Source organism: Sus scrofa, chromosome 12 (assembly GCF_000003025.6).
Source record: "Sus scrofa isolate TJ Tabasco breed Duroc chromosome 12, Sscrofa11.1, whole genome shotgun sequence".
NCBI classification, from domain to species: Eukaryota; Metazoa; Chordata; class Mammalia; order Artiodactyla; family Suidae; genus Sus; species Sus scrofa.
In genome coordinates this window covers 52,612,382-52,635,349 of record NC_010454.4, presented here as the reverse complement: position 1 = coordinate 52,635,349, position 22,968 = coordinate 52,612,382, and the positions used below count along the sequence as shown (strand labels likewise).

At 54.2% G+C, this 22,968-nt stretch overlaps 2 protein-coding genes across 5 annotated transcripts; one reads left to right on the top strand and one right to left on the bottom strand.

Annotated features, from left to right (window-relative positions):
• On the bottom strand, positions 385 to 6,604 carry SLC2A4 (solute carrier family 2 (facilitated glucose transporter), member 4; the record flags this gene model as incomplete). The annotated part of the gene is given in 11 exon segments (NM_001128433.1): positions 385 to 1,488; positions 2,319 to 2,522; positions 3,097 to 3,198; positions 3,337 to 3,441; positions 3,875 to 4,062; positions 4,151 to 4,313; positions 4,416 to 4,531; positions 4,643 to 4,767; positions 4,854 to 5,026; positions 5,142 to 5,258; positions 6,561 to 6,604. Coding segments are annotated over 11 exon segments (1,530 nt in total). The 3' UTR covers positions 385 to 1,284.
• Positions 6,974 to 22,833, top strand: CLDN7 (claudin 7). Of its 4 annotated transcripts, XM_021066034.1 has the most exons (6): positions 6,974 to 7,164; positions 16,615 to 16,695; positions 20,926 to 21,155; positions 21,992 to 22,156; positions 22,284 to 22,368; positions 22,454 to 22,833. In XM_021066034.1, exons 3-6 carry the CDS (start codon positions 20,933 to 20,935, stop codon positions 22,614 to 22,616), a joined length of 636 nt encoding a protein of 211 aa, XP_020921693.1. In that variant the 5' UTR covers positions 6,974 to 7,164; positions 16,615 to 16,695; positions 20,926 to 20,932; the 3' UTR covers positions 22,617 to 22,833. The 4 variants fall into 4 exon arrangements, with proteins under 4 accessions (XP_020921693.1, XP_005669240.1, XP_005669241.1 ...); XM_005669183.3 differs by lacking the exons at positions 6,974 to 7,164; positions 16,615 to 16,695 and adding an exon at positions 19,932 to 20,042 and having other exon boundaries at positions 22,454 to 22,832; XM_005669184.2 differs by lacking the exons at positions 6,974 to 7,164; positions 16,615 to 16,695 and adding an exon at positions 20,170 to 20,439 and having other exon boundaries at positions 22,454 to 22,832.

Below are 22,968 nucleotides of genomic sequence, written 5' to 3'. Positions count from 1 at the left end.
CGCTGGCAACTGGCTGGTGGCGGGAGCCGGGGGGGATTGTGGGGCAGTCGCCAGGGCCTGCTCTCTGATCTTTGTTGCCACGTTTCTAGCACCTTCGTCCCTCTAAGATTCACTTCTCCCATCCGGGAAACCAGGCTAATGGCTCCCTGGCAGAAGGAGCGTTTGCGCCTCACGTCTGGCACCTGCAGCTACAATTTACTGAGCGTTGACCACCCTTAACAAAAGCCACGACGGGCAGGCCGAGTGGGGGCGTGAGTGACGGCATCCACGGGACTCCGCGGCCTCGGCCACGGCCACGGCCGGGGATGGAGAGGAGGCGGCTCGGTGGTGGGGGTCACGGCCGTCTGGGCCCGTCCCCCAGTGCCTCACACGACAGCACTCTCGTCTCTTACAGTGACTTTATATACGGAGCTCTCTCTATACATTTAGTACAGCAGACCTTCGGTTTCTTCTTCCCGCCCCTTCTTTTTCAAACATATACAAAAATATCTGAAGGCTCCTCCCAGCCCAGTGTTCACAGGCAGCCTTTCAAATCCCTCTTTCCCTTAGTTGGTCAAAGCCTGTGGGGACAACACCCTCCCAGGATGGGCGAGGACGAAAGAGTCTGTCGTCCCTCTTCCCCCCCCCGCCCCGGTCGCCCTGGCAGCCTTGGGGAGCAGCCGGAGTGGGGCCAGGAGCCCTGAGTCTAGAGGGGAGCCCGCTGTCCCCTCTTGCCTGGGAAGGCTGAGTGAGAGGACTGAGCCTGCAGCGAGAGACGTGAGGTTAGACCCGGGGCTGCCTCCTCTGCCCTGGAGGGTCAAGACAGACCCCCTTTCACCCAGAGTCTGTGCGGCCAGGATTCAGAGGAAGTGCCAGAGAGGGAGGAGTCCCCAGTGGCAGGAACTGGATTTCTCCTCTCCAGTCCTGCTCTCCGCTTCCGTCAACCTCCCCGAAAAGTCAGTCCTAGAACCTCCCCTCCCCGCCTCCCCGTTCCCTGGCTGCAGGGGCTGGAAGTCTTCCAAGCCGAGATGGGGTAGGGGTGGGCTCCAGAGGAAGGAGGGGACAAGAGGAGAATGGCCCACCCACGACCCGAGCCTAACCACAACACATAAATAATCCAAGAGTCACACAGGGGAATGAGGGGGTGCTCAGACCACCCTTCCCTCTAGCTCCCCATCCCGCCAGGCTGCAGGGGTTTTCTCCACCCTGGAAGTAACGGGGAAGAGAGGGTTAAAGTGCTGCAGAGGAAAGGAGGGGGGTCTCGGCAGGTGGAGAGAACTGGCTCTCCGACCCCTGCCCAGCCCCTCAGTCATTCTCATCTGGCCCTAAGTACTCGAGTTCTGTGCTGGGTTTCACCTCCTGCTCTAAAAGAGAGGGTGTCCGGCGGAAGGTGGCTGAGATCTGGTCAAAGGTCCGGCCTCGGGTTTCAGGCACTTTTAGGAAGGTGAAGATGAAGAAGCCAAGCAGGAGGACCGCGAAGAGAAGGAAGACGTAGGGCCCCATAGCATCCTGGGACAGGTGGAGAAAGAGGTGTTGACAGAGGGGAGGGAATGGGTGGTCGCAGGCAAGCCGGGGACCCAGGCCCTCCTAGGGAGCTGGAGGCTGCACACAGCAGGTGCCTCGTTGCGGGGCCATGGACATCACCAGGAGAACCGAGTGAAGGAAGGATTCTCTGAACCCGGGCTCTCTTGGTGTTGGCCCCCTCTCTGCCACCCCAGGAGTTACCACACTGAGTGGGTTCCCAGCCATTTACAGAAGTGACAGGAAGTTTGTAATTTTACTCCTGGTCTAAGTAAGTTATGCCACTAGTCTTTTTTTTTTTTTTTTTGTCTTTTTTTATGACTGCGCCTGTGGCACGTGGGGGTTCCCAGGCTAGGGGTCGAATGGGAGCTGTAGCTGCTGGCCACAGCCACAGCAACGTGGCATCTGAGCCACGACCACAGCCACAGCAACACGGGATCTGAGCCACGTCTGTGACCTACGCCACAGCTCACGGCAACGCCAGATCCTTAATCCATGGATCAAGGCCAGGGATCAAACCCACGTCCTCACGGATCCTAGTCAGGTTTGTTAACCACTGAGCCACACTGGGAACTCCACCACTAGTCTGTCCTGAAGACACCTCTGTCGTTGTCCCATCTGGCTCAGCACTTTCTTTGCTTTGATGCTGGTGGAACCAGTGGCCTTCAGGACCGACGTGGCCCCCCAGAGTGACCCCCAGACCAGCAGTCTGGGGGTGGGGAGGGAGGGGCTGGCCAGAACGTAACTGGGCTAGCTGTGAGTTGCCCTCCTCGGGCTGATGGGCTGGGAGATGGGGAGGGACCGTGGCAGGGACCTACCGCAACATACTGGAAACCCATGCCGATGATGAAGTTGGACGTCCAGTTGGAGAAACCTGCCACAGCCATGGCTGCTGGGCGGGGTCCCTGGCTGAAGAGCTCAGCCACGATGAACCAGGGGATGGGGCCTGGGCCAATCTCAAAGAAGGCCACAAAGCCAAAGATGGCCACGATGGAGACATAGCTCATGGCTGGAACCCGCTCCTGGGGGCCGGGAAGGGAGAGTGGAGAATTCAGGTCTCTCTTTCCGTTGTTGTTCTGTTGTTCTTTTTAAGGCCCCACCTGCGGCACATGGAGGTTCCCAGGCTAGGGGTCGAATTAGAGCTGCAGCTGCCGGCCTACGCCACAGCCACAGCCATGCGGGATCCAAGCCAAGTCTATGACCTGCACCACAGTGGCAACGCCGGATCTTTAAACCCCTGCGTGAGGCCAAGGATCGAACTCGCATCCTCACAGATACTATATCTGGTTCTTAACCCACTGAGCCACTCTGGGATCTCCGGTCTCTCAGCTCTTATGACTGTGATTCCCCTTGGGTCCTAGAGCTGGGTCCCTAGGAATTATGTTCCTGAGGTTCCACCGGGGCTCTCCTCCTTGGCCGCCAGGATCGTGCTACGGCTTCTTCCCAGAGCAGGGGAAGTGTGGCCAGGGGTCCCTAGGGAGCGTGGTCCTGGCACATGACTTTCCAGGGGTCCAAGGAAGGCATGTATTAAGAGAGCCTCTTGGGGCAGTTCCCATGAGTTGGACCGCTGGTCCCTTCCCTCTCCCCAGGCCTCACCAGCAGAAGCAGAGCCACAGTCATCAGGATGGCACAGCCACACATTCCTGCCAGGCCCAGGAGATGGAGTGTCCGGCGCCCAGCCCGTTCCACCAGCAACACCTGTGGGGAGAGTCGGGGCTTACAAGGGGGCCTTCAGGGCTCGAGATGTGGGAGGCATTGGGTGGGTGGGGCTAACCAAGAGCAGGGCCCAGGGATGTGAGGCCAACAGTGGGGGCCCTTCCAGAGGCCAGCAGTTACCGAGACCAAGGTGAAGACTGTGTTGACCACACCGGCTCCGATGGTAGCATAGGCTGGTTGCCCCACCCCCGCCGTCTCGAAGATGCTGGTTGAATAGTAGAAAACCTAGAGGTGGACGAGAAGAAAAGACCATGGCAGGGGTGTCCTTTGCTCCCTTGCGGCTGTGCCAAGCTGGACTTAACCTTGAATTTTTTTTTTTTTTTTTTAGGGCTGCACCTGTGGCACATGGACGTTCCCAAGCTAGGGGTTGAATCTGAGCTGCAGTTGCCGGCCAGCCACAGCCACAGCCACAGCCACACCAGATCCAAGCCGCCTCTGTGACCTACACCACAGCTCGTGGCAACGCCGGATCCCTAACCCACTGAGCAAGGCCAAGGATGAAACCCGCATTCCCATGGATACTAGTCGGGTTCATAACCCTCTGAACCACAGGGACTCCTTGACCCTGAATTTTAATGGAGAGGGGCTTGCTCTCTTCTTCCCTTCTCTCGGGCTCTCCCCTAACCCCTGCCCTTCCTTGAGGCTGCCACGTATGTACCGCGTTGATGCCCGACAGCTGCTGGCTCAGCTGCAGCACAATTGCAATGATGAGGGGCTGCCGGTGGGTGTGGCTGCCCAGGAGCTGGAGCAGGGACAGTGGCCGCTCATGCTCCAGCTGCCGCTTCTCCTCCTTCAGCTCAGCCAGCGCTCCAGACACGTCGGCCCAGCCTGTCAGGCGCTTCAGACCTGGAGGCGAGGAGGGTCAGGCCTGAGGGGACAGGGAGGGGGCCTGGGAGGAAGACAGGTGCTACAGCAGGACGGCCCGGGAGCTCACTCTTTCTCGCGGGCCCTTCTAGGTTCCGGATGATATAGAGGTAGCGGGGGCTTTCTGGGCAGAAGGGCAGCAGGACCAGCTGCAGGAGTGCAGGCAGCACTGTGATGCCCAGGAGTAGTGGCCATAGGGTGGCAGTGCCCAGCATGGACTCCAAGCCCAGCACCTGCGGGAGAAGGGCGGGAGGGAGAGAGGGTGGGCCGTTCAGCCCTCCCCAGAGCCCCACCCCCACCCCTCCTTAACCTCCCATGAGGCCAGGCCCAGTCACCTGAGCGATCAGAATGCCAATGACGATGGCCAGCTGGTTGAGTGTCCCCAAGGCACCCCGCAGGTGAGTGGGGGCGATCTCCCCCACGTACATGGGCACCAGCCCAGATGCCAGCCCTGGGCAGAGGGAAGGAGGGAGGTTCTCAGGCGGCTGCCCACTTTGACCCCCAAACCCAGGGACAGCGAAGGAGGGCAAGGCACTGGGCGGGGCTGCAGTGCCCTCAGTACCTGAGTAGGCGCCAATGAGGAACCGTCCAAGAATGAGCATCTCGTAGGAGGCAGCCGCCTTGGCCAGCCCCATGAGGGCACCCGCCAGCACTGCCAGGGTGTTATTGAACAGCATTGCCTTCTTCCTGGCACGCAAAGAGTGGGGCCGTCAGAGGGCAGCTGTGCTCTGGCTCCCTTCCTGTTCCCCCAGCCTTGCCCTCCAGTCCAATACCTTCCCAGCCACTGAGAGATGATGCCAAGCAGGAAGGAAGAGAACATGCCACCCACAGAGAAGATGGCCACGGAGAGAGCCCAGAGGGTGGTGAGGGTGCCTGGTGGGATGGAGCCGGGTCCATTGGGCCCTTGCCTGCCCAGCCACGTCTCATTGTAGCTCTGTTCAATCACCTGGGGGCGGGGGGGGGAGCACAGGAGTGATGCCTGCAGACTTGTCCCTCTCTGCTCACCCCCTTCCTCCCCCGCCTTGTCTGGGAACCCCACTCTGCCAGCTGTGGCCCCTCACCTTCTGGGGGGCATTGATGACCCCAATGTTGTAGCCAAACTGCAGGGAGCCGAGCACAGCGGAGAAGACGGCGAGGACAAGGGTCCCAGTGACTCGCTGCTGAGGGGGCTCCCCATCCTGGGCAGGTGGAAGCAGAGAGGGGACATGTCACGTGGAATTGTGGTTTCTTTCCTTCCCTCTGAGGCCTGGGCCCAGCAGGAGCCTTAAGGTGCTGGGTTCCATCCAGCTCGTTGGGTGAGGAAAGTGGACCTTATTAGGAATCCCTTGAAGATCTCAATGTAAACAAGAGCGGGAAGAACCTGCGGGCAGCTGGGCTTGGGGGGGGGGGACCGATGTTTGAGTCCAGCAGGCAGAGAAATGTTTGAGGACCTGGGTCTCACAATTCCTCTGTGACCTTGGGACAGCCTTGGTCTTACAAGACCTGAGTTCAGATTTTGTGTGACCTTGGGTAAGTCACTTCCCCTCTCTGAACTGTGGAGAACTGGGGAGATACGGATGATGTTGCCTGCTTTGTCTATGTGTCAGTGAAAGTGTGAAAATCAAAATTGAATGTTAATTGTGTCCCCAACTGTACTGGCTTTATAAAGTGACAAGTGCATTATCATCAGCAGCCTCTGTCCTCTTCCCTCCTCCCTGGGGGTTCTGGCAGCCGGCTCCTGGAAGCCCCCAACAGGTTCAAGAAGGGCAGTTCCTAAAAGGACATCGCGGTCATTCCTCCCAGCCTTGTGGCCGTCTCTGTCTCCGCCCCAGCCTCCCTTCCCCCTCTAAGCTGCGACAAAGGGCAGGGGGCCATGGCGGCTCTCGCCTGGGAGAGACTTGCCCAGGGGATGGGGGCGGGAAGGTGGTGTGAGGGGCGGTGGTGGTGGTGGTGGTGGTGGCTGATCGCTGGCGGCACAGACTGTCTCCAAAGGGAAACCTGAGCTGGAGGAGGGAGGGCCGACACTCCCCTCTACCCCTCCACCAACCGCGGGGCCGAGGGAAAGTTCAGCGTCCAGGAGGACTGCCAAGTGTGGGGGTGGGGGCCAACGGAGAAGCCTCTGGTCCTCGAAAAACTGCGGTCGAGCCGGGACAAACGGACAGCTCCTGGAGGGCAAGACCCGCCGGGGTCTGCTTGCTCAAGCTGGATTGAATGCAGGGTGTCCCCGATCCCCGCGCAGCGCGAGGAGGGGCGAACCCTGGGACGCGCGGAATGCAGCTGTAGTCCTTGCCCCGGAAAGTTCCCCCAGACCCACTCTGCCTCCACGAGGGACTGGAATTCGACAGTCACGGGTTGTCAAGCCCCGGGTATAAATAGCCAGTCCCCCACCCCACCCCCTGCACCTGCGCAAGGACCGCCCCCTCGCTGACCCCAACTGCGACCCCAGCCCGAGAAAAAGCGGGACCCGTGTCCCCATCCCGCCCCTGAATGTTAAGCCCTACTTCGGAGCCGATCTGTTGGAAGCCCGACGGCATCTTGTCTTAGGAGCTGGAGGCGCAGGAGCTGCCGGAGACCGGAGAGAGGCGACTGGGGGTCTGTGGCCCCAGCCTGGCGGGCAGAAGGACACAGGGGCGACGGGGGTCCCGAAGCGCAGTACGGAGGGCGGGCCGGGTCGGACCCACAGCCACAAGCCGAGGAGCCAGAGTGTAGCTCCCAGGGATCTGGTGGAGCCTGGCTTGGGGGGAAAAGACCCGAGGAGCAGCCCCCGCAGCCCCCAGGGCCACGCCTTTCACAGCACCCATTGGCCAGGAGCCCGCACACCCCAGAAGGCCACGCCCCTCCCTGAGCTCGGGCTGGGAATTTGGCACCAGCCGTCGGGTTGGCCGGCGAGGCCACGCCCCTTAGCGTGCCCGGCGAGACACGCCCCTCGGTTCCCGCCAGCTTTCCGCCGGGAAGTGTTTGAGAAAAGGGTCCTGGGAGACCTGGCGGCTCCGTCGCCTTAAGTGCGAAGACTCCGCCCACTTGCCAAGCTTGGGGGCCGGAGAAGCGACTTCAAAGCCCTGCGCGTTGGCTCGGAACCGCGGGGTCTGAGAGGAGATGGGCCAGGTACACTTGCCCGGTTGAGACCGCGGGCGGCCCGAGACAGCGCGAGGCGGCGCGCGGGGTGGGTGCGGGCCAATGGCCTAGAGTAACCCACGGCGGTTATTTTTAGCTCCTACGTTGGGAGACGCCAAATGTCAGGTCCCCGGTGTCCTGGCCTGTCCCGGGCGGGGTGGTGGTGGCAGGGAGATGGAGCCTTAAAGGGTCCGCGACACGCTCCCCACGCGGTGATGGCCCCGGGGACAGGAAATTCCGTTCCTAGCGGGTCGGGTGTCTGGACTTGGTGGTCCTCTTTCCGTACATCCCTGCTCCGGGCTCTGCCTATCTGGTCCTTCCCCTACACCCGTGGCCCACGTTGGTTACTGGAAGCGGCCCAAGGGACAGGTGGTCACACCAACCACGTCACCAGTCCTGAGGCCCCTGAGTTGCCAAGAATGTGCTAGCCGCGTGGACGACTTGGGACACGCTCCCTGGAGGCCGCTCTGGGTTTGAATCCCCAGCTAAATCCTGCCCAGGGAGGAGGGCACGACCTAGAGTTGGCATGTCCCGAGAGCAGCAGAACACTGGGTAGGGGAGCGCACGCGGCTGGGAAAACGGGCCTCGGAAGCGCGGTGCTGTAGTGCCATCTGGAGGGAGAGCGCGGATCCGCAGCGGATCGGGCCGAGGTGGTCTCCGAGCCACTCTCCCAGACCTTCTCCCACTCCAAGGTGCCCCTCAGGCCCATCCCAGACCTCCTTCTGGAGCTCTAGATCTGAGTATTCGGTTACCGCCTGGGTGGGCAGCTCACGTGATGAGCGTGTCCAGACCAGCTCCTCCTGCTAACTTCCTCATCTCAGTGAATGGCCCTAAGAGCCACCCTTGTCACTCCCATCAGGTCCGGCTTGATTCCTCCTCTCCTGTACCGACCCCCACCCCCCATCCAGTTCATTCCCAGCACTGATGTTTTGAGTTCCTCGGCTTTCACATTCATCTGATTTTCTCCACCTGTACTGTTGCCACTTTGGTCCAGACCGCCGTCCCGCCAACTCATCTTCCTGCTCCTCTTCTTGTCTTACAGGGAAGGCAGAGTCCCATACAAAAGTTCAGCCTCCTCAGTCCTGCCCTACAAGTCTTTGTTGCCCACTGTCAAGTTCAAACCCCTTTTCAGAGTGAACAAAACCTGCTGCCTTTCCTCTCCTGTCTCTTCCTCACCTTCTATCCCCGCCACTCAAGTTTTCATCAGTTCCTAACTACTTCTTGTACCCAGAACACACTGTGCTCTTTGACTGCTTGGTGCCTTCGCCATCCTAATCCCTCAGTCTGGAATAGTCCTGTTTATCCTCGAAAAAGGCGACCCCCTCTGTGAAAACTTCCTTGATTTTTCTCCAGAGGGCCACGTGTCTCCAATATAGTATATTGTCCTCATTTCTTCTCTGTCCCTTAACCTTGAGGACAAGCGATGTTGTTTACCTCTGTATTCCCCAGCACCCAGCCTAGGGGTGGACACGCGGTAAATGTCTGCTGAATGAATGAAATGAGGGTCTGTTCCTGATGGCCAAGATTGCAGATTGAGGAGTTCCCGTTGTGGCTCAGTGTGTTAAGAACCCGACTAGTATCTCTGAGGATGTGGGTTGGATCCCTGGCCCTGCTCCCTGGGTTAAGGATTGGGCGTGGCTGTGGCTGTGGCTGTGGTGTGTAGGCTGGCACCTACAGCTCTGATTTGACCCCTAGCCTGGGAACTTCCATATGCCACAGGTGTAGCCTTAGAAAGAAGAGAAAAGAAAAGAACACAGATCGGGGAGCAGCAGACACGAAGTGGGCGCAGCCTTTGGTGAATGGCTGCACATATCTGCTCGAGGCGGTGTAGATGAGGAGCCAAGGTCTGATGTTGAGCAGAACTAATCATTTATGCGTATAAAGGAGCAGAGTTGATTTCTGGAAGCAGAGAGGGACCAATCAGGAAGGTAAAAGGAAAACCAGGGATGCTGGAATACCACAAAGGGAGAAGACAGGGAAAGAGGAAAAGCCGAGAAAGGTACCAAGAGGACAAAAGGGAAAACGGTAGAGGTAGAGGGAGGCAAAGTTGGGGGCAAATCTAGCAGAGGGGGTGCAGGGCTGGGGTCTGTCCTTCCACTTGGGGCAAGGCACATTCCTGCTCTCATTTAGATGCTCTGAAGTTTCTGGGCTGGGGATTGAACTCACGCCACAGCTGTGACCCAAGCCACAGCAGTAACAATGCCCGATCCTTAACCCACTGAGCCACCAGGGGATTCCTAGATGCTTTATTCTGATGCATATCAGGGATGTTTCTAAGAGTTTAAGCCCGGGGAAGGAGTTCCCACTGTGGTACAGTAGGTTAAGGATCGTGTATTGACTCTGCAGCGCTGTTTCAATCCCTGGTGCAGTGGGTTAAGGATCCAGCTTTGCCGCAGCTGGGGCTTGGGTTGCAGCTGTGGTGCAGTTTCCATCCCTCTCCTGGGGCGTCCACATGCCGAAGGTGCGGCCATTAAAGTGATGGGGGTGGGTGGGGGAGTTCCTGTTGCGGTGCAACCGAAATGAACCTGACTAGTATCCATGAGGATGTGGGTTTGATCCTTAGCCTCGTTCAGTAGGTTAAGGATCCAGCATTGCTGTGAGCCGCGGTGTAGTTCGCAGGTGTGGCTTGGATCCCACGTTGCTGCGGCTGTGCTGTATAGGCCAGCAGCTGTAGCTCTGATTCGACCCCTAACCTGGGAACCTCCATATACCATGGGTGTAGCCCTAAAAAGAAAAAAAAAAGAAAAAAAAAAGGTATGGGGGGAGTTCTCGTCCTGGCTCAGTGGTAATGAGCCCAACTAGTAGCCATGAGGATGTGGGTTCAATCTCTGGGCGCTCAGTGGGTTAAGTGATCCAGTGTTGCCGTGAGCTGTAGTGTAGGTCACAGACAAGGCTCAGAGCCCGAGTTCCTGGGGCTGTGGTGTATACTGGCAGCTGTAGCTCTGATTCAACCCCTAACCTGGGAACTTCCGTATGCCACGGGTGCGGCCCTTAAAAAAAAGAAAAAGTCAAAAAAAAAGTAATGGGAGAGTAGAAGAGACAATAGGAATAAGGCGAGCGAGTTGGGAGGGAGGAAGAAAAACACCCTGGAGCGTGGGTCTTCTTCCCAACCTCTTCTTGGTCGATGGAGAGAGAGGGGGAAAAGGAGAGCCACCCGAGACACAAAGGAGCACTTCCCATTGGAGCCTGTGTTTGTTGACCTTGCATGGAGAGATTAATCCTTAGCTCTCAGAAGCTATTGTAGCCCTTCCCAAGCTCAGCCCTAGGTCTCGGGCAGCTGATTCTTGCAGGCTTTTGCTGTCAGCTCCTGTGTTCCCTGCCTTCTTGCCGGGTGCAGCCCGCGGTAGGGAAGAGGTTGGGGGCGGAGAAAGCCGGGACACTTCTTTCTCTGCCTCCAGCTCCTACTTTGCTCCAGGCCCACTTTGCTTCCAGTTTCTGGAGGGAAACCTTGGGCCCCTGAGCTCCCGCAATGCCCTCTCCTCCCTTTGTCCCTTCGCTGTTTTTTTTCCTCTCTATGAGGGTCTCAGGTACAGAGGATTGAATTCATGACAGAGTTTTTCGCTTATTAGCCTCACTAGGCTATGTCTTAATCTTGTTTTTATTTTACCAATTATTCTCCTTTATTTCCATACCCATTTCTCTTTTTTTGGCCGCACCCATGACATGTTTGACGTCCTCTGGCTAGGGATGGAACCCGCGCCGCAGCAGTGACAATGCTGGATCCTTAACCTGAGCCACCAGGGAACTTCCAATACCCATTTCTTATTCGTCCTCCCTCAAAGGCAACCCTTCCAATGCATTTAATGCTCATTTTTGTTTGTGCTCTTGCAAAATATGAATCGTTTTGTGTGCACATGTTTTTCATTTATGTAAACAGCTTCTGGCTATATATTTCACTCTGATCTTCAGGAAGTACTGCATTTTTTTTGGTCTTTTTGCCATTTCTTTGGCCACTCCCGCGGTATAGGGAGGTTCCCAGGCTAGGGATCAAATCGGAGCTGTAGCCGCCGGCCTACACCAGAGCCACAGCAACTCGGGATCCGAGCCACATCTGCAACCTACACCAAAGCTCACGGCAACGCCGAATCCTTAACCCACTGAGCAAGGCCAGGGATCGAACCCGCAACCTCATGGTTCCTAGTCAGATTCATTAACCACTGCACCACGATGGGAACTCCAGGAAGCACTACATTTTAAAAACCCATTCAGGGAGTTTTTTTTTTTTTTAAATAAAAACCCATTCAGGAGTTCCCATCGTGGCCCAGCAGAAACAAATCTGACTAGGAACCATGAGGTTGTGGGTTCGATCCCTGGCCTCGCTCAGGGGGTTAGAGATCCAGCATTGCCGTGAGCTGTGGTGTAGGTTGCAGACACTGCTTGGATCTGTGGCCCCTAGTCTGAGAACCTCCATATATATGCTGAGGGTGTGGCCCTCAAAAGCAAAGCGAAACAAAACAAAAAACAAAAAAACCCCATTCATGTTCTGTGATGATCCAATTTACGGTTGCATAATGTGCCTCAATTATCAGTCCTCTCATTAATGAGCATCCAGGTCAATTCTAGTTCTCAACCCTGTGGCAATGGACATTTTTACACAAAGGTTCGTTTCGGGAGCTCTCTCTCGGCCTCTGCCTATGTCTTTATTTATATCTGTCTCCACCACGTGGAATTGCTGAGTCATAGGGTATACTTATATCTAATTTGACTAAGTACTACCAGCTAGCTCTCGACTCTTTCAGCTCCACTTCCATCAGCAGCTCTGGAGGGTTCTGCTACCACCACACACACCCTCTGAGGCAGCATCTACCCGAAGCAACACAGTTAAGATCGAGTATGGACTCAGGGCCCAACCTGCCTGAGTTTGAGCCCCAGGTCTGCTCCTTACTAACCCTGTGCCCTTGGAAAAGTTACCTAAGCTCTTTGTGCTTTATTTACCTCATCTGTAAAATGAGAAGGGAGATAATAATAGTATCTACTTCCTCGAGTTTTAATGAAGGCAAATAATGAAGGCTTGGAATAGGGTGGTTAATTGAGTTTTTTTAAACAGCTTTATTGAGCTATAATTGTACATATTTACAATATACAGGAGTTCCCTGGTGGCATGTCGGGTTAGGGATCAGGTGTCATCCCTGCGGTAGCAGCGGCGGGAGTTCGATCCCTGGCCCAGGAATTTCTGCATGCTGTGGGTGTGGCCAAAAGTAGATAAATAAAAGGTGCAAAATGTACACTTTGATAAGTCAGAAGATTGTTGTTGATGTAGGGTTGACATGTACCATTACATTAATTTCAGTTGTACAACATAAGGATTTGATGTCTGTGGGTATTGCGAAATGATTGCCGTAGTGAGGCTGGTTAACATCCGTAATGTGATAAGTTTTGACATATGTCTACACCCATGAAACTGTCCTCAGTGTCGAGATAACGAACACATCTATCACCTCCAGTGTTTCCTGGTACCTCTTTGTAATTAGTCCTTTCACCCCCTAGGCAACCACGGATCTGCTTTTGGTCATGATGGACCAGTTTGCATTTTTCAGAATTTTATGTAAACAGAATCCTACAGAAGTTACTCCTTTTGTCTGGGCTTCTTTTCTCTTTTTGGCTATGCCTGTGGCATCAGGACATTCCCAGTCCAGGGATCGAACTCGAGCCACAGGAGTGACCATGCCGGATCCTTAACCCACTGAGCCACTAGGGAACTCTCTGTCTGGGCTTCTTTTACTTGATTATTTTGAGATTCATCTATGTTGTTTGTTACATGTGTTACAACTTCTCCCCTTTTGATTGCTCGGTATTATTGATTTAATTATCAACCTTAATCAGTTTGAATGCCCATTCACCTGTTGATGGATATTTGAGTTATTTTCAGTTTGGGGTCATTGCAAATAAAGCTGCTAGGAACATTCATGTGTAGATCTTTATATGGACATAAGCTTTCATTCCTCTTGGAAAATATCTAACAGTAGAATGGCTGGATTGTATTATCCCGAATGGTACAGATGGGTGTACCTGTAACTTTTTATGAATCGGCCAAACTGTTTTCCAAAGTGGGCTCATCCATATTCCACTCGCACCAGCAAGGTCTGAAATTCCCAGTTCCCTCACCAACAGACAGTCACTCTTTTAAAATCCAGAATGGACTATGTGAGATTTTAATCCAATGAGAATTTGTTTGGATTTCTAACATGTGTCAGCTCAAGAGGTAAAAGGTGATACCTAATATTGCTGTTTTCTGTGATTACTTATGGCTTGGAGCATCCCTTTAAACACTCCATAGTGCTTTGGCTTTCTTTCTTTCTTTCTTTTTTTTTTTTTTTTTTTTGCCAATTCCTTTATATTCTCTACCCATTTTCCCCTGGAATAGTTTTCTTGTTGATTAGCAAGACATTTAAACCAATAATATCACTTCTTTGTTAGATTTGCACACTGCCAATATTTTCTCTAGTTCTGTCGTCCGCCGATTAATCTTTCCTCAGTGAACTTCATTTCGTAGAAATCCTGAAATGTGATGTAATCACAATGACCAGTCATCCCCTTATGATTGATTTGCGCTTTTGAAATTTTGCATATGTCCTTTTTCATTTCTGCCTCACAAATTTATCTTTTCTTCCAATGACTTTATAGTTTGGCTCTTGACAGTTAGTCTTTTTTGGGGAAGGGGTCTTTCTCTCTCTCTTTTTTTTTTTTAGGACTGCGCCCACCACACATGGAGGTTCCCAGGCCAGGGGTCCAATCGGGGTCCAATCGGAGCTGTAGCCACCAGCCTACACCAGAGTCACAGCAACTCGGAATCCGAGCCGCACCTGCAACCTACACCATAGCTCTTGGCAACCGGCACTGAGCACGGCAGGGCCAGGGATGGAACCCGTGTCCTCCCTGATACCAGTCAGGTTCATTAATCGCTGAGCCAGGACGGGAGCCCTCACATTTAGTCTTTCTAATCCACGTGGAATTCATCCTTATTTTGGGTGTTAGGGATCCAATTTATTTTTCCCATATTGAGCCATATTTTTTCTTTTTTCTTTTTTTTTGTATTTTCTGGGACTGCACCCATGGCATATGGAGGTTCCCAGGCTAGGGGTCCAATCGGAGCTACAGCTGCCGACCTATGATCCAAGCCACGTCTGTGACCTACATCACAGCTCACGGCAAAGCTGGATCCTTAATCCAGTGAGCAAGGCCAGGGATCGAACCCGCAACCTCCTGGTTCCTAGTCGGATTTGTTCCTGCTGCGCCACAGGGGAACTCCTGTGCTGTTATTGTTGCTGGACACTTTGTAGCAAGTTTAAATTTCTGGAAGGGCAAGACCCCTCTTGTTTCTCTTCCTGTGCTGACCTGACCATTTGTATGTGTTTTTTTTTTTAATTGCTCCAAACAATTTGGGGGGTACATTTATCATGACCTTTTAAAAAAATCAATTGGATTTTTATTGGTAAGATATCATATTATAAGTTATTCTGGGGACAACTTATATCTTTATAATGGTAAGTCATCCCATTTTAAAAGCATGGACTTTTTGCCGATTCTTTTTTTTTTTTTTTTTTTTTTTTTTTGTCTTTTGTTGTTGTTGTTGTTGTTGTTGCTATTTCTTTGGGCCGCTCCCGCGGCATATGGAGATTCCCAGGCTAGGGGTTGAATCGGAGCTGTAGCCACCGGCCTATGCCAGAGCCACAGCAATGCGGGATCCGAGCCGCGTCTGCAACCTACACCACAGCTCACGGCAACGCCAGATCGTTAACCCACTGAGCAAGGGCAGGAACCGAACCCGCAACCTCATGGTTCCTAGTCGGATTCGTTAACCACTGCGACACGACGGGAACTCCTGCCGATTCTTTTTTATGTCATCCTCTTTGTTCTTTGTTAGAATTAAAATTTTTCTTGCATGGAGGTCTTATGAATACTTGGTTAATTCTAGATGCTTTATAATTTTTGTCGGTGATGGAAATCAAGTGTTATTTTTTAAATTACATTTTCTAGTTAGTTATTGCTGGTGTAGTGACGTGCTAGTGACTCTTTTCGTAGGTTGATCTTGTATTCAGCAACCTTACTGAACACCCTGGATAGTTCTAATAGTCTCTCTGCTGATTCTACTTGATTTTCTAAGTAGGCGATTCTGTCATCTGCAAGTCAGTTTTATTTTGTCCTTTGCACTCTTCACACTAGGTATTTCTTTCACTTCCTTGTAGTATTGATCAAGACTTCCAGGAGTTCCCGTCGTGGCGCAGTGGTTAACAAATCCGACTAGGAACCATGAGGTTGTGGGTTCGGTCCCTGCCCTTGCACAGTGGGTTAACGATCCGGCGTTGCCATGAGCTGTGGTGTAGGTTGCAGACGCGGCTTGGATCCCGCATTGCTGTGGCTCTGGCGTAGGCTGGTGGCTACAGCTCCGATTCAACCCCTAGCCTGGGAGCCTCCATATGCCGCGGGAGTGGCCCAAGAATTAGCAACAACAACAACAACAAAAGACAAAAAAAAAAAAAAAAAAAAAAAGACTTCCAGAACTATGTCAAACAAAAGGGATAAAGGTGGATATCTTTGTTCTTTTCCCAGTCACAAAAGAGATGAGGAGTTCCCTGGTGGCTCAGCAGGTTAAGGATCCAGCATTGTCGCTTCTGTGGCTCAAGTTTGATCCCTGGCCTGGGACCTTCTGTATGCCATGGATGCAGCCAAAAATAAATAAGCAAATGAATAAAAAAATTTCTTCATCAAGTGTAAGAATTTCCTCCTTAATCTTTTTTGCTAAAAATTCGTGTCATAGGAGTTCCCATTGTGGCGCAGTGGGTTAATGATCTGGCTTGTCTCTGTGCAGATTCCAGTTCGGTCCCTGGAGGGGTGAGTTAAGGTGCTGGCATTGCTGCATCTGTGGTGTAGGTTGTAGCTGCAGCTTGGATTCAGTCCCTGGCCTGGGAACTTCCATATGCTGCAGGCATGGCCATAAAATTTTTAAAAAGCTCTTATCATAAGTAGGTACCTTATCAAATGCTTTTTTTTTTTTTTAATTTGGCTGCACGCTTGGCATACAGAAGTTCCCAAGCCAGGGATGGAACCTGCACCACAGCAGTGGGCTGGGGCCACTGCAGTGGCAACACCTGATACTTAACCCACTGAGCCACACAGGAACTCCCTCATATGTTTTTTTTTTAATTATTAAGACAACTATATATATTTTTTCTTTAATCTACTCATGTAGTGAATTACATTAATGGATTGTCTAATTGAAACATTCACATTCCTGGGACAGACTGTTCTGTTGAGATGTATTACTCTTTAAATATATTGTTACTTTTGATTAAGTGATAGTTTATTCATGATTTTTGCATCTATATATTTAAGACGAAATGGGTCTATAATACTTTTCTAATATAATCCGTAACTGATTTCAGTGGCAGAAGTACCGTAGTCTCATAAAATGAGTTTGTCGCTTTTTACCTCCTTTTCCAGATCTGGATCTCAAAATGCACTCCCGGCGGAACCAGAGGAGAGCATTGAGACCAGCCTCCGGTTTCCGAAGCAGGCATAATGGTATGTATCACTCTGGTTTTCTAGATGAGACAGTTGAGGCCCAAGAATAAATTCCTGAATAGGGTGGAATTGGACAACTTCAGCATCTGGCTTATCATCTTCCTCTGTGTCCTCATTATTGTTGTTGACTTCTAGGAGTGCCATGGTGGCCCCCTAGGTTAAAGATCTGGCATTGTCTCTGTGGCAGCGCAGGTCCCTGGCTGAGGTCGAGAGGTGCTGCTTTATTTTGTCTCCTTTTGGCTTTTGTTTGTTTGCTTGTTTGGCCATGCCCACGGCATGTGGAAGTTCCCGGGCCAGGGATGGAACCTGAGCCTCCGGAGTGACAACGCCGAATCCTTAACCACAGGCTACCAGGGAACTTCCCAAGAGATCCTGCTTTACCTACACCACTGTTCATGGCAACACCAGATCCTTAACCCACTGAGCAAGGCCAGGGATCGAACCTGCAACCTCATGGTTCCTAGTCGGATTCGTTCATCACTGAGCCACGACGGGAACTCTGTGAGTGGCTTGTTACTTAACAGTCCCTTCTTAGAAAGGTGTCCCTGACCTACCTCTGGAGGGGACCCAACCTCGTGACATTACCCTATTTTATTGCCTGCAAGACAGGCACCATTTGCTTTATGTCTTTATTGTCTGCTTCCTCCCTCTGGAATCTAAGTTGTCTGAGCACAGTGTCCTTATCTCTCTGGCTTACAGTGGCAGCCCCAGTGTCAAGCATGGTGTGTTCTAGAAGCCCTCAGAACATACTTGTCAAATAAGTGGATGAAAGACTTGTTAATTTGCAATTTCAGTCAAAGATTTATTGGTGATAAAACCCAGACACATCTCTGCCCTCTTGGAGCTGGCAGTACAGCGGGGAGACTGACATTGAATAAATTACCACACAAGGTAAATAGTTTCAGGCTATGATAAGAGCCTTGAAAGCAAAGGACAAGTAGCGGAGTGAGCTTTCAGCAAGGTGATCTGACTCAGTCTGGCGTTGGGGGGTCAGGCCCGGCTTCCTGGGAGAAGTGCTATTTGAGTTGATGGCTGAAGGATGCGTTGGTTGGCCGGGTAGAGGAAGGTTGGGTGGGGTAGACGAAGCAGAGCACCCAGGCGTCGGGGACAGAGTGCAAAGGCACCCTGGGAAGGGATATAGTACGGTTCAGGAAGTGTGGCTGACTCAGAGCCTGGGAAGCCATAACATGGCATTTATTTGCTAAATCTGGTAGGGCCATAGAAGCAAAAGGGTGCCACTGGACGTTTTAAGCATTTTAAACAGGAAGTGACAAGATCTCAGTTTATTATTATGATTTTGCTTTTTAGGGCCACACCGTGGCATATGGAGGTTCCCAGGCTAGGGATCGAATCGAAACTGTAGCTGCCAGCCTACACCACAGCCACAGCCACGCGGGATCCGAGCTGCGTCTGCCACCTACACCTCAGCTCATGGCAACGCCGGATCCTTAACCCACTGAGCGAGGCCAGGAATCGAACCCGTAACCTTATGGTTCCTAGTCAGACTCGTTTCCGCTGCGCCATGATGGGAACTCCTCATTATTTTTTTTTAAAGTCACTTCCGGAGAACAGATTTTTATGACAAGCAGGGAAGTAGGGAGATTGGTTTGGAGGCAGTTGCAGTGTCCAGGCAAGAGGTGACGATGGCTCGGGCTGAGATGGTCTCAGGTGGAAAGAAGCTGGATATATTTAAGTAATGAGACTGTGTTATTTCTGAAAGCACCTTAAAAAAAAAAAAAGTAGAAAAATTAGGAGTTCCCATTGTGGTGCAGCAGAAACTAATCCGACTAGTGTCCCTAGGATGTGGGTTTGATCCCTGGCTTTGCTCAGTGGGTTAAGGATCTGGTGTTGCTGTGGCTGTGCTGTAGGCCGGCAGCTACAGCTTCAATTTGACCTCTAGCCTGGGAACTTGCATATACTGCAGGCGTGGCCCTAAAAGGCCAAACAGACAAACAAAAAATCCCAAAAAAAGACAAAAAAGGTAGAAGAATTAAAATGAATAATGAAGAGTTTATAAAGGCTGAATTTTATAGAAAAGCAGGTTAATTAGCTGAGTGCGAAGGGCTGTTTCATTATTTATTTATTTATTTGGGCGGAAGCTAGCAGGGGCTTCGTGTAGGATCTCGGTTCCCAGACTGGGGACTGAACCCAGGCCACAGCTGTGACGGTGCTGAATCCTAACCACTAGACTACCAGGGAACTCCCCCCTTTAATATTTTTATTGAATAAAAGAAGGAAAGACTTACTGGGTTCAGGATCCGGTGCTGCCGCAGCTGTGGTGTATACCATGTTCCATGAGTGGGGCCAAAAGGAAAGAAAGGCTTGTGAGCCTGAGGTGTCAGGAGGTTGGAGGCGAGGTAGACTGGGAGGAAACAGGACGAGGTGGCAGCGCTGTTCGCACAGGAGGATGCAAAGAAAGACTACTTGGTGATGCTGGGCCCCAAGGGGACTGGAGATAGGGTACAAAGGTAGACTAAAAGAGAGAGGCGTGACATTGGAAACAGAATAGGCAGGAAGGGGAGATGATAACAGATGAGGGAGGAATGAAGAAAAAAAAAAAAAAAGGAGTTCCCGTTGTGTCGCAGAGGAAATGAATCTGACTAGGAAGCAAGAGGTTGCAGGTTCGATCCCTGGCCTTGATCAGTGGGTTGAGGATCTGGTGTTGCCATGAGCTGTGATGTGGGTCGCAGACATGGCTTGGATCCCGCGTGGCTGTGGCTCTGGTGTAGGCTGGCAGCTACAGTTCCGACTTGACCCCTAGCCTGGGAACCTCCATATGCGGCGGGTGCAGCCCTAAAACAAACAAAAAACAAAAACAAAAAAAAAAAAAAGAGGGAGGAGTGGATAAATGGGGGATGCTTGCAGGAGATGGGAGCAAGGGTGGGGCCATCGCTTGGGGAGAGAGAGAAGAAACCCGAGGGTGAGGTGGGAGTCTGCGGGCTGAATTAAAGGCCCTATTAGAGCCAAGACGTCCTGGGAGACCGAAGGTGAAGGGGTGGGGGGGACGCACAAAGAGGCAGGTCCAGGATCAGAAGGAAGGAGAGAAGTGTGTGCAGGGCTCAGGGAGGAGGTAGAGGAAAGGTGAGGACGGCTCACAAAGACTCCAGGGAGGGGAATGACAGGTGTGGCCAAGACTCTGACCCAGCCTTTCTCTGCTCCCACCCTTGCCTGGCTTCCGGCTCAGTGGTTTCTTCCTTCTGCTATAAGCACCCTTGAGGCGGGGTGGGACAGTGACCTTGGGGACGTGGGGTACCAAGGGCCCAAACGCTGTCACGTCAGGCAGGGACGGGGACGCCAACCCCGCTGCTGTGGGCAGTTCTGAAGGATTGGAGCCAGAGCCCCTGCAGGTGGGATTGGCTACTAGGAGAGGACGCTGAAGGGAAAAAGAGAAGCGCAGAGGATGAGGGCGAAAGTAGGGCGGGACAAAGAGCGCCTAGGGTGGAAACCGAGAGTCCCCGCGGGCGGGAAAGGCGGCATCAAGGCTGGCCCGGGGCATCCCCCCCACCCCGCTCCGGCTCCACCGCGTTCCTGGCGCACCTGTTGGGGAGAGGGCAAGGGACAACCTAGAGCCCCAGGGACCTCCAGTCCAGAGGGGCTTACTCTAAGCTGGGGACTCCGGCGCAGACTCCGCCTCCTCCCCTCCGGCGGTCTGAGCCCGGCTAGTCGAGGGGCGTGACCCTGGTGCTCAGGTTTCTTCCTCTTTACCTGGGCCGGGAGGGGTGGGGGCCAGGACTTCCGGCTCAGGTGAGTGTCCCTTTGGTGACGTCAGGTCACCCTCGGCCGCCCCTCCGGCCCCTCCCCCCTCGCGCTCCCAGAGCCCGCGGGGGCGCGCCCCCGACGCCCTACATATACTCAGGTGCGCCGCACCTGTGCGCCCGCACCTGCCTGCTCACCGCCGAGCGACCTCGGCCTCGCACTGCAGCCTCGGGCCGAGAGCCCAGGGTACCTTGGGACTTCCACTCCGGGACCGCGCCCCTACGGCCCCTCCACCTTTGTTTGGGGAGGGTCGCCGAGCGCACGGGAGGGAACCGCCTGGTCTTCGCGGATCGCTTTCGCCGGCCACCAACCCTGTTCCCTCTGCTGTGAGGCCTCTTCGCCCCCACCCCCGTCCCAGGGGTCGATTTGTGTTTACCTCGGTGACTAGATTTGCAGGCACTTGACCACCAACTTTTTTTTGTCTCCTGGACTGACTTAAAATTCGCCCACCCGGCGCCCCTCGTCTTTTCTCAGGGCGGAAATGGCCAACTCCGGCCTGCAACTGCTGGGCTTTTCCATGGCTCTGCTGGGCTGGGTGGGCCTGGTGGCCTGCACCGCCATCCCGCAGTGGCAGATGAGCTCGTACGCGGGGGACAACATCATCACGGCCCAGGCCATGTACAAGGGGCTATGGATGGACTGCGTCACGCAGAGCACAGGCATGATGAGCTGCAAAACGTACGACTCGGTGCTCGCCCTGTCCGGTAAGGCCGTGGGACCGACGGGGCGGACGCGCCCAGGGCCGAGGTTGGGGCGGGGGGCGTGCGGGGTCCCAGGGCCCGACCTTCTGGGTTGCCTGGGAGCAGGTGGGAGAGGAGGAAGCGGAAGCGGTCGGGCGGGAGCCGTGGGGTCGGCCGGCCGCGGGCCTCTGGGGCTGCACGTGCGCGCGTCCCGGGCCCGCGGCTCTCCTCTTGGCCCTGGAGGAGCCTCGTCCCCGGCTTGGCGGCCCTAGCGCCTCCCGGGGAGCCGGGCCTTCCCCCCTCCCCCCGCCCCAAGGAAGCAACGGCCTCCGCCTTCTCCCGCCCTTTTCTCGGACGAAAGGCGGCTTGGGCTGGAGGCCGCCGGGTCGGGCTGGAGGCCGCCGGGTCGGACTGAGGGCCGAGGAGCCGTGCGCCCTGTCGGGCCTGGGCGGCTGCCTGCGGCTCCTAATCTTATCGGCCGATTAGCCAAAGCCACAAACCGTGGCCTCGATAGTGGGGTCAGAGCTGGGACGAGGGCCGGGATCCGCGGCCGGGGTTCCGGGGCTGCGGCCACCAGCTCGCCTCCTCTTCGACGTCCCCTTTCACCCTTCCCCCTCCCTGGGGCAGTTTCATCGAAACCCTGGCGCCCCGGGCGGATCCTAGAGCCGAAAGGGCGGGGCGGAGCGGGAAGGCCGCGGAGTCAGGAGGGGCGGGATCCACCGGCTCTGGCCCGGGACCGGGAGCCAAGGGGGCCCCAGACTAGCGACCAGTGGGGCTCGGTCAGCGACTCAGGAGGCTGGAGCCCTCCGAGGGCCGCTGGCATTTCCAGCAACGATGGCATCCTTTTGCCTTCTCCGCAGCGGCCCTGCAAGCCACCCGAGCCCTAATGGTGGTCTCCCTGGTGCTGGGTTTGATGGCCATGTTCGTGGGAACCATGGGCATGAAGTGTACAAACTGTGGGGGAGACGACAAAGTGAAGAAAGCCCGTATAGCCATGACTGGAGGCATCATTTTCATCGTGGCAGGTGAGCAACAGGTCTACGGTGGGCCCAGGGACTCTCTTCCGGGCCCATCCTGGGGGGTGGTGAGGGCCGGCGTGGTACTGGATTGGGGGGGGTGTTCACAATGTCTGAATCCTCATTTCTTCTCCAGGTCTTTGTGCGTTGATAGCTTGCTCCTGGTATGGCCACCAGATTGTCACAGACTTTTATAACCCGTTGGTCCCCACAAACGTGAAGTAAGTATGGGAGCCCTACCTTCTAAGGGTCTGGGGTCCGGAGAGGCAGGCCAGGGCTTCTGACCCCAGTCCCATCTCTCCACAGGTATGAGTTTGGCCCTGCCATCTTCATTGGCTGGGCAGGGTCCTCTCTGGTCCTCCTGGGAGGTGCGCTGCTCTCTTGCTCTTGTCCTGGGAGTGAGGGCCAATCTGGGTACCGTGCACCCCGCTCCTACCCTAAGCCCAATTCTGCCAAGGAGTACGTGTGAGCTGGGCTGCCCTGCCCCAGCCTGGCAGCCTATAGGGCACCCCAGACATCTGAAAGGACCTGGGGCAGAGAGCTCAGCCCGTGGGCAGAGTGCGGAGCAGAAGCCTGCGGTCACTCCAGCCTGGCACACTGTGTACAGTTCCTGGGGGGTTGGGAGGGGGGACCAAAAGGGGAGAGTGTGTGCTTTTTGTACAGTAATAAAACTATGTTTTGGAAAGTAGGCTTTTATTCTCCCTTCAGAGCATCTGCTTTCTTTCAACTCAGGTACTTGCAGGGAGCCTAGAACCTAAAGTGTACCTACTTGTTTAAAAAAAAAATCACTTCCTGCCACCAATGGGGTGCAAGGCCTTGCC